At 35.3% G+C, this 11,365-nt stretch overlaps 1 protein-coding gene across 1 annotated transcript; it reads right to left on the bottom strand.

The window, feature by feature from the left end:
- Nucleotides 1–805: 805 nt before the first annotated feature.
- akap17a (A kinase (PRKA) anchor protein 17A) lies at nt 806–10,478 on the bottom strand. Its single transcript, XM_058788171.1, has 6 exons — nt 10,335–10,478; nt 8,680–9,182; nt 7,547–7,822; nt 4,586–4,734; nt 3,605–3,845; nt 806–2,675 (listed from the first exon to the last, which is right to left on the bottom strand). The coding sequence occupies exons 2-6, from the start codon at nt 9,157–9,159 to the stop codon at nt 2,151–2,153; spliced, it is 1,671 nt and encodes a 556-aa protein (XP_058644154.1). The 5' UTR covers nt 9,160–9,182; nt 10,335–10,478; the 3' UTR covers nt 806–2,150.
- Nucleotides 10,479–11,365: the final 887 nt, after the last annotated feature.

Below are 11,365 nucleotides of genomic sequence, written 5' to 3'. Positions count from 1 at the left end.
AGTTTTACTTGCACAACTTTCATATAACGTTTGCATTTATGAATTTGGGAGATGGTTTTATCCGCAACTTACATTGCATTCAATGTACACATTTACATTTTATCAGTTTTTTAATCAGTTGATGAAAACCTAATAATTAATCATAATTTTAAAAAACTAAAAATGTAAATAATTGTTAAATAAAAACAACCAGAATAAAACACTTGCTAAAAAGAATATTGTTATAATAATATAATTAAATATTAAAAATATTTTATTTGTTATGCTGAATGTCATGTGAACATTAACCAGCGTGAGAGAACCGTGAAACTGCAAACGTGTTATTAAATTATTGAAATATTAACCTTAAATCTCTATTTCTGACTTTTTCCTCAGAATTGCGTGATATAAACTCACAATTACAAGTTTTAAAGTCGCAATTCTGAGAACATAGTCTTTTTTTCCTCTCAAAATTGGACTTCATAACTTGCAATTTATATTTATATTATATAAAAAAATAAATAAAAATTAGAAAATAATATGTTCATGGTCCTAAAAGAGGCTTCATGTTCTTTATGAAAAACTAAATCGCTATATAAATAAAGCAATTTAAAATAAACAAACAAAACCATTTAATATAATAAAATAATTTGCTGGGGAAAAAATAATAATAATAACTAAAACAATTAAAAATAAGAAAAATAAATAAATATAAAAAATAAAATGAAAATAAAATGAAAAAAGAAAATCTTGCTGGTCCTAAAACAGGCTTCATGTTCTTTCTGAACCTCATGAAGAGTGAAATGACTGCAGATTCCTGCTGGGATCCAAAGCACTGCTTTATTGAGATCAGTAACGTGAGTTTATACGTCTTCAGAGTCTCGATAATGACTTCTATACTGCACTTGAGTCGAGGAAAACAAAGCTGAATTCCCCGTTAAAACCTTCCTATTCCTACACAAAAGCACACGAGATGCTTGAAACGAACGGATAATATTAAACTCTCACAACACTTTCTACAACTTAAAATTCAAGTCATGAACCGAGGATTGTGGTCTATGGAGTATAATAACACAGAAACTAAAGCAGATCTTCAGTACAGACTCAAACGCAGTTCAGTCTGTGAATCTGAAGCAGAGGAACGAAAGAAAAGCAATCACATGTCAAACTCGACTGAACTGTGCAGATCTCGTCCAGAAAACACAGTCAGGATCAACTCAACAGCATTAAACTCAAACAAATCACACCGTCAGAAAAACACCCAGCTCACATTTCACCTCAAAAGCAGAAGAAAAACAGAAGCAATTGTATTAAAGAAGGCCTAATGTTAGGGACTGTATTTAGGGATTGTTTTGACATTTTCTTGCATTTTTTCCTACACATTTATTATCATGATGTGAAAAATTCTGATTCTCATTAGTCGTTCAAATAAAATAAAAATTTAAAAAAATGTATTTCAAATGTAAGGCATTTACACATCATGCTATTTATTTTTTGTACTACTTTTAATTTTACAGTCAAATTTAGTGTTAAAACTTTAATGAAAAATCTAATGAGAATCACAAACAAATTCAAAAGCAAGATTTATAAACGCATTACAGAAATTATACTGAGAATTTGAAGTAAACCCTAAATAACTTGAAATAAAACTAAATTATAATACAAATAAAAATGAAAAAAACGGTCCTAAAACAGGCTTCATGTTCTTAATGATTTTTTTTCTTTGCTAGAGAAAAATAAAACCTATAAAAATAAAACTGAAAAATTAAAAAAATCTTAAAAAAAAAAAAAAAAAAAAAATTTTAAACATTGAAAAACAAATCTTAATAATCCTTAAATAGGCAACATCATTTGCAGGAGAATAAAAATAAAAATTAAAAATTAAATTAATAATTAATAATTTTTTTTTTTTTAAATGAAAGAAAAAAAATCTTAATTCTTAAATAGGCAACATAATTTGCTGGGAAAAGAAATAAACTAAATTAAATAAACACTTATAAAACAGGCTCTAAAACAGGCTTCACGTTCCTTATAACATGGGGGTCTTACTGGTCCTAAATCAGGCCTCACTTTCTTCACGCAAAATGCATTTTCTTCTGTTTTGTGTTCTATTCTCAGGGTGAACGTGACCTGGTGGTGTTTTGCTGAGGCTCCCGCAGCAGGTTTGTCTCTCAGTATCGTCTGGATCGCTGGTGCGAGTGTCTGCGGCCGCGGCTGCGACTGCGGCTGCTGCTTTCTCTCTGACTGCGGCTGCTGCTGCTGCTCTGGCCGTGGCTGTGTCTCCTGCTGCGTCTGCGCCGCGGCCGGCTTCTGCTCCGCCTGCGACTGCGACTGCGCCTCCACCTGCGCCGTCTGCGTTCACGTCTGCCGTCGTCTGCTTCAGTCTCTTTCCGCTTCTCCTGCTTCTTTGCTTCGCTGGTTTCTCTGTGCTGGTTTTCCGTCTGCGTCTGCGTCTGCGTCTGCGTGGCGCAGATCTCCAGGTCCAGATGGACGGCGTCAGTGTTGGTGCTCTTCTTGAGCAGGTTTCCCAGCAGTTTGTCGCGCAGCTCACGCTCTTTCCTCTGCAGCTCCAGCGTTCGTGCTTTCTCGGCCTCGACGCGGCGCAGCTCGTCCTCCTGCAGCCGCCTGCGTTCCTCCAGCTGCTGCAGACGTCTGCGCTCCGCCTGCTGCTCCTCCAGCTGCTGCTGCTTCAGCCTCTGCGCACACAAGCAGCCACATCTGGTCCCAAATCATGCTTTATTCATCAAAAAACATGTATAATTATTGAAAAAAATGTACCTTTTAATTTACAATCAAATTAATCAATAGTTTATTAAAAGTTTAAGTTAAAACAAAAAATTTTTTAAAGGCACATGAGATTGTTATATTTATTATTTTTTCTGTTTTAGTTTTTCTGCTGGGGACTGTTTTTTTTTTTTAATTTTTACCGTATTAATGGTTAAATTAAAATTTAGATTTTAGTAATCAAAAAGCAATTGAAATAATGAAACATATACAATTTAACAACTTACGTTTAACAAAAAATTAATTTTTAAGGCCCTATGAAATCAGTTTTATTTTTCCCAAATTCCTTTTTTATCCAATTTTAATTTTTTTGTTCATAAAATTGCTAAAATTTTAACAAATTAATTTATTAACTTCTTTAAAAAAAAAAAAAGAAGTTAATGAATTAAAGAATTTTTCCCCCCAGAAATTCTGTTTTAAGTTTTCTGGATTTATGATTTAATACAAATGTTTTATCAAAAACAGTGTTAATCAAATGAATGAATAAGAATGAACAATTGATTAAATCTTTAATTCCTTTCATTTTTTGGCAAATGAAGTGTTGCACAACTGAGGTTTACTGTTAAAATTAAAACATGGAAGAAAAATCATGTGATTATTCCTTTAAGCTTTAATAATTGTATTACTATTATTATTACTTTAAGAAGTACATTCCACTGTACAACAGCAATAGATTTCTTCAACCAAACTTTGGCGGGTTGTTGTGAAGAGCTTTAAAATTCTGAGACACATTCCGCAATATACTGTAAATTCCATTTTTATGACCGTTTGTGTTTTCACAAAAGATCACAGGGCCCTGAAACCATGGCTGTAATATCAGACAGGAGCGTCACGAGCGAACCTTGGCTCTGCTGAGCAGCTCTGCGATCAGCCGGATGGACTCCAGGTTCCTCTGCGCCAGAAGCAGCTTGCGCTCCTCCATAGAGATCTTCAGCTGCAGCTTCTTCTGCTCCTCCTCCTGCTGCTTCTTCAGCTTCTTCTGCGTCTTCTTCTCCTCCTTCTCCTTCAGCTTCTGCTCTCGCTTGCGCAGTTTCTCCTCTCTCTTCCTCTCCTTCTCCTCCTCCTCCTGCTCTCGCTGCTTCCTGAAACACCACAAACACTTTATTCATAACGGTAGACATGACCAAATATACAGCAATAAAAAGCAGATTACACACAATTACAAACCGTCACAAAATTACACACGCACAAAAAAAAAAAAAAAATTCAAGCAACATCATGAATGATATTCAATAAAAAAATAAAAATCATAATAATAACATTAATAATAATATGAATGCATATAATAAATAAATGATTCTTCTTTGTACTTATTATTTTCTTCAAAATTAAGTAGCTATTCGAACACATTTATCAAAACTTTAAAAAAAATTAATGTCAATAAAAAAAAAAAAAAATAAAAAAAAAAAAATAATAATAAAAAATGTCATCCAAATGAAATAAAATTTGTAATATGGTAAACGTAAGGTATTTTTACATCATGGCATTTATTTTTGTACTGCTTTTAATTCATACTGTAATACAGTAAAAATAATAAAGAATCCAATCCGAATAATGTATAATACAGATATTATTCTGAGAATCTGAGGGAAAATGTGCTCGACTGAAAAAAACCAAATACAAATAAAAACATGTATTGTTAAATGGGTGCATATGAATGAAAATTTGTTCACATATAAAACAGCTTGAAACTTGATTCGAATCTTTGATATTCACATAGAAAACAGCTGTTTTAAGTTCTAATAATATTTGACTGTTTTACTGTATTTTTGATCTCGCGGAGCAGAAGAGACTCTCTCTGATTGTCTGATGAATGCAGTACCTCTCCTCCTCCTTGCGGCGCTCCTCCTCTTCTTTCTCTCGGCGCTTCTGCTCTTCTCTCTGTTTCTCCAGCTCCTGCAGCTTCAGCCGCTCCTGCTGACGCTTCTTCAGCGACGAATCACTCAGGTGTTTAGTTGTGTCGAACGTCACCTGAGAAAACACACCTGCAGCTTATAAGAAGCATCCTACTGCTTGCAACACTACAAAACACACCGAATTCTCATTAATCATTATATCTTTCACTATTTTTCTAGTACTTCATTTTGTTTATTTTAAATTGAAGTGCTAAAATATTTAAATTAAACCTTGAAATAAAATTTTTCAGGACTTTTACAAATTTTAAATGAACAAAAAGTTTTTATAAATAAATGGAATACATTTAGGAAATAAATTGTGAAAAGCTTATAAAAAAAAAAAAAAAAAAAAAATCGAAGTGTTTTGACAGTATGTATATATACATGTATGAATAAATGCATGTTTTGAGGAGCAACTGGGAACAATGTTTAAGCAAAAGGATTTTTCAGATTCTAGTAAGAACAGTGAGAATTTGGTGTAAAATGTGTTTAATTGTCATAAAATCTGACAAATGTATTAAAAATAGGCTTCATTTTCATCGTGCAAAATCTAATGTGGTGTTTTTGGTTTGGTGTAACTGAGCTCTTGACAGGTTTCGTGATATACAGGTGCTGGTCATATAATTAGAATATCATCAAAAAGTTGATTTATTTCACTAATTCCATTCAAAAAGTGAAACTTGTATATTATATTCATTCATTACACACAGACTGATATATTTCAAATGTTTATTTCTTTTAATTTTGATGATTAGAGCTTACAGCTCATGAAAGTCAAAAATCAGTATCTCAAAATATTAGAATATTTACATTTGAGTTTGAATAAATGACCATCCCTACAGTATACATTCTGGGTATCTCTTGTTCTTTGAAACCACAATAATGGGGAAGACTGCTGACTTGGCAATGATCCAGAAGACGAACATTGACACCCTCCACAAAGAGGGTAAGTCACAGAAGGTCATTACTGAAAGGTGTGGCTGTTTACAGAGTGCTGTATCAAAGCATATTAAATGCAAAGTTGACTGGAAGGAAGAATTTGGGTAGGAAAAGGTGCACAAGCAACAGGGATGACCGCAAGCTTGAGAATACAGTCAAGCAAAGCCGATTCAAACACTTGTGAGAGCTTCACAAGGAGAGAACTGAAGCTGGAGTCAGTGCATCAAGAGTCACCACGCTCAGGCGTCTTCAGGAAAAGGGCTACCAAGCCACTTCTGAACCAGAGACAACGTCAGAAGCATCTTAACTGGGCTGTGGAGAAAAAGAACTGGACTGTTGCTCAGTGGTCCAAAGTCCTCTTTTCAGATGAAAGTAAATTTTACATTTCATTTGGAAATCAAGGTCCCAGAGTCTGAAGGAAGAGTGGAGGCACAGAATCCATGTTGCTTGAAGTCCAGTGTGAAGTTTCCACAGTCAGTGATGATTTGGGCTGCCATGTCATCTGCTGGTGTTGGTCCACTGTGTTTTCTGATGTCCACAGTCAACGCAGCCATCTACCAGGAGATTTTACAGCACTTCATGCTTCCTTCTGCTGACAAGCTTTATGGAGATGCTGATTTCATTTTCCAGCAGGACTTGGCACCTGCCCACACTGCCAAAGGTACCAAAAGCTGGTTCAATGACCATAGTGTTACTGTGCTTGATTGGCCAGCAAACTCGCCTGACCTTAACCCCAGAGAGAATCTCAAGAGAAAGATGAGAGACACCAGACCCAACAATGCAGAAGAGCTGAAGGCCACTATCAGAGCAACCTGGGCTCTCATAACACCTGAGCAGTGCCACAGACTGATCGACTCCATGCCACGCCGCATTGCTGCAGTAATTCAGGCAAAAGGAGCCCCAACTAAGTATTGAGTGCTGTACATGCTCATACTTTTCATTTTCATACTTTTCAGTTGGCCAAGATTTCTAAAAATCCTTTCTTTGTATTGGTCTTAAGTAATATTCTAATATTTTGAGATACTGATTTTTGACTTTCATGAGCTGTAAGCTCTAATCATCAAAATTAAAAGAAATAAACATTTGAAATATATCAGTCTGTGTGTAATGAATGAATATAATATACAAGTTTCACTTTTTGAATGGAATTGGTGAAATAAATCAACTTTTTGATGATATTCTAATTATATGACCAGCACCTGTATACACTTTATAACGCGCTCTGGTTGAAGTTCAGTGTCATAACGAGCAGAGACGGACAGAGCTCAGCTCATTTAATGTTCATCTGTGTCTCTGCTGAATAATCCCTGAACTCATTAATTAAAGCCGGTTAAAGTGCCGTGTGATTGGAGTGTCAGCTGAACACACTCATCTCATTAACTGAGCTCCAGATATTCAACATCAAACCTGCTCGATTAAATAAAGCTTCTGAGAAACCACTCTCACTGCAACACACTTCTCTGAGCTTTTCTGAGCAGGGTCACTATCTGTAATAAAAACTAAAGCCAAAATCAGTACATGAAAGAACAGAAATATTCAAATTCATGTCTTCTTTGAACTTGTACAATAAAATATATATTAAATTAATGTTTTATGCATTTATTTCATTACCATTTTGCTTTTTGATAATCATAAATCCAGAGAAATTAAAACAAAACATTTATCCTATTATTGTTGAAAAAAATGTCATAAATTTATTAAATAGTAAAAATTTTATGAATTCAGTTTATTAGACATGCCTTTTGATTATTAAAATTTAAATAAAAAAAAAATTAATTTAATAAAAATTAAAGAGGAAAAAAGAGAATTTGAGAAAAAACAAATGTTTATGGTTTTAATTAATTAGACGTGCTTTTTGATTACTAAAATCATAAAACAGTATCTAGGAACAAAAACCGAATCCAGAACATTAAAATGGAGATTTGTGAAGAAATACAGTGAGAACTGACCTTAATGCTGCAGGCCACGGCCTTCCCATCATCGCCCTTCAACAGGAGCTTCATGCCCCGGAGCGAGTCCATGGCCCGGACGAAGCCCGTGTGGTCCTGATACTGAACATAGCCCTCGAAGTTCAGGTGTCCTCCGAACGAGAAGGTGTTGAAGTTCTTCCCGGTCATCTCCTCGCGGTACGGATCCAGCATCGGGATATCCACGTTCCGGATCTTCCCGAAGCGCTGGAAAACCGTCCGGAGCGCCGCCTCCGAGGGTCTGTCGGGAACGCCGTCCTTCAGCCAGAATAAATAAATACAGTTTCATGAATTCAGCTGATTAGACATGCATTTTGATTAATAAAATTTAAATAGAAAAAAATATTAAAATTAAAACGGGAAAAAAATGGAATTTGGGGAATAAATAAAACTATAACTATAAAAATAACTAATAAAAATAACGATAAAGATATAGTTCTAAAAATCATTCTCAATATTAAAGAAGAGAATAGTTTCATGAATTCAGCTGATTAGACATTTTGATTAATACAATTTAAATAGAAAAAAATTTTAAAATGGAAAAAAATGGAATTTGAGGAATAAATAAAACAGATTTTACAGGGGACTAAAATATCAAGAGAAAAGTGTTTATTACATTTGAAATATGGATATTTTTCTTACAAAAACGCATGGATTCGCTGCAGGAGGCCTTTATTCACCCCCCGGAGCCGCGTGAGGCATGTTTTATTACGGATGCGCGCGCTTTATTTGACTGCTTCTGGACTGTTGAACAGAAACACCCACCCGCCTGGAAGAGCCAGGACCACTTTATAACTCCGCCTCGAGGGTGAGTAAAACACAGGTGAGCTGTTGCTATGCGGTTGCTAAGGTACCCAGGGTGGTTGCTAAGGTGTTACTATGCGGTTTCTAGGGTACCCGGGGTGGTTGCTAGGGTGTTGCTATGTGGTTGCTAGGGTACTCAGGGTGGTTGCTAGGGTGTTACTAGCATGTTGTTAGCATGATTAGCAAGTTATAAGAAAGTCATATACACCTAGGATGCCTCGAAGGTGAGTAAATCACAGGCTAATTTTCATTTTTGGGTGAACTTTCACCCGTGCGCATTCAAACTCATTTAAATTTTGGTTTGACCGTACCTTGGGCGAGAACCACTTGCATGGCAGCCCCTCCAGATGAATGGTGTCCGGCCGTTCTCCGGGAACCGTCTCGTTCATGTCCTTGGCGTCTCGGAAGAAGGAGTCCCAGTCGTGGCGGGTGGGGAAGTCCGTTTTGTGCTCGACGGCGCGGATCTTCAGGACGTCTGTGAAGCCGCTGAGCTTGATGCTCTTGCCGTCCAGCTTGGCCAGCAAGCGTTTGACGGCGCTCCGGTTCTCCACCTCGCCCTCGAAGCGGATGAAGTCCATGGTGCTCTTGGAGATGCGCAGCGAGGAGAACTGCTCCGGATGCACCATGGCCTTCAGGCGCTCCATCACCTCCCAGTTGGAGATGGACTTGCCGGGCGTCTTGAGGTGAGGCAGAGCCACGCTGACCGTGATTTTGGCGATGGGTTTGAGGTACAGACTGAACTCGGGACACAGATCCACCGCCTCGGCCGTGTCGCTCACGACGGACGTCATTCTGGAGACGCTTCAGCTGAACGCTGGACACAAACACAGCAGACGTCAGCGCGCTTCTGTACAAGCTGAAGAGTTCATTTGCAAAAACAGATAACTCCGTTTTTAATAGTGCTGTCAAACGATTAATCGTGATTAATCGCATCCAAAATAAAAGTTTTTGTTTGCATAATATATGTGTGTGTACTGTGTATATTTATTATGTATATATTATATATAAATACACACAGATGCATGTATATATTTTGAAAATATTTACATGTATATATTTATTAGTTTAAGTAAAATGACTGAAAATGAAAATAATTAAACTGAAGAAGTAAAAATAACCAAAAAACTAATAGAAAAGACAAAAACTCAAAACAAAATGACTAAAATGAAAAGGGAGAATATAAAAATGAAAATTCATTTAAAATATTGATAATGTAATGATGCAATTCTGAATGTGTGTCAATGGATTTTCAATGATTGATGATAAGATCAACAGCAGAACATACAGTATCATGCAGATATAATATAACACCATACAAATGAATGACAGATAAGCCGCTCAAATAATAATAATGTCACAATAGTCACTCAATATTCACAAAACATTATGGTTATTGTTAATATTTGTAGATTTTGGATCTGACAGACTTCTGTTAAACAGACAGAGTAACCCGCAGATAATGATATTGATACTAATATTGATACTGATATTGATAATACTCCAGTCTGCACTAGTTATGGTCGAGTTATGACTACAGTTATTAATACTACAAAAATACTATGAAAACTTGACATTCACGAGCACAGTCATCAAGAGAAAGACTCTTATGATTCAGAACATCACAGAGAGACTCTGACTGAGCGATTATGATTTTACTACAGTAGTAAGTGTGGTATTCTGAGGTAAATCATAGTAAACTTCAGTAAAGGTGAGAGAAACTATAGACATATTGTGACACAACATCATTTGATCTCAAATAGTGGCTCTGATCATGAAATAATAACGATATTATAATGAAAACGCGCGCAGAGATGAGGTGATGTGCAGATTATTGACGAGTTATTGATTTGTGAAGCTCGTTTAGCGGTTTAACCGCCACTGACCCGGATGATGGCGACACACCGCGGGCTATCACTGCTAAACTAGTCTTACTAGCGGACATAAGGACATGTAAGCGATTACTAACCTCTCTGAACAGTTCGGACTGAAGCATCAATAACAACTGCAGTCCGCGCACAGCTGAAACAAACGGACATGATGCCGCTGACCGCTTCCGCATACGTCACACACCGCAACCGGAAGTCACCGAGGAGCTGTGCTGCCCTCCAGCGGTCACTGTTTGACCTGCAGCTCAGCCGCAAAATTACAGTGACTTTATACTGTTTAAAAAAATGGGTTTAGTCTGATTTAAAGTTTTCATGACAACACTAACTTTGTTAATGTCACATAATAAAGCTTCTCTCAGACCAGCATGCAATATTCCTAATATAAAAAAATAAAATAAACAAATTAAATTAAATATTTGGGTGGAAAACAATAGATAAATCCTGTAACCTCTTAACATAAAATTATTAAAGAGACACAAATAAACTGCTAAACTATCCTTTAAAACTAGAATTATTTCTTAAAATTATTCTCTTGTTTATGACTAATTCTGATCTATTATACAGTGAATGTTTTACTCGCAGCTTAACTGCATTTGTAATATATGCTCAATTTACTTTGAATTCATAAAGATAAAAAGATAAATGGGTTTAGTCTGAATTAAAGTTCTCAAGTTTGCACAAGTTTGTTAATGTCAGATAATAAAGATGAAATATTTTTAATAAATAATAAATTATTAATGAATAATAATTAATATATTTATTTTAATAAAATAATATAAAATATTTGGGTGGAAAAAATTAGAGAACCTCTTTACGTACAATTAAGAAAACTTGTTAAAGACCCAGATAAGTTGTTATAATCTATCTTTTAAAACTAGAATGAGTTTAAAATAAATAAATAAAAAGTGTGTTTCGCTCAGATCATGATGTAATAATAAAAAATACAATAAAAATACTATAATGATCAAATAAAATAATCTATTATCTATTCTTTAAAACTAGAACCTTTTTTTTTTAATATTTTTCTTTAAAAGCATTTTAAGGAACAGAAAATTCTCCAAACTGATGACTCACTTCTATTTAGGACTAATTCTAACCATAATAATGGAAA

Source organism: Onychostoma macrolepis, chromosome 09 (genome assembly GCF_012432095.1).
Source record: "Onychostoma macrolepis isolate SWU-2019 chromosome 09, ASM1243209v1, whole genome shotgun sequence".
NCBI classification, from domain to species: Eukaryota; Metazoa; Chordata; class Actinopteri; order Cypriniformes; family Cyprinidae; genus Onychostoma; species Onychostoma macrolepis.
Note: the sequence above shows the minus strand (reverse complement) of the source record. Positions and strands in the feature narration are given on the sequence as shown.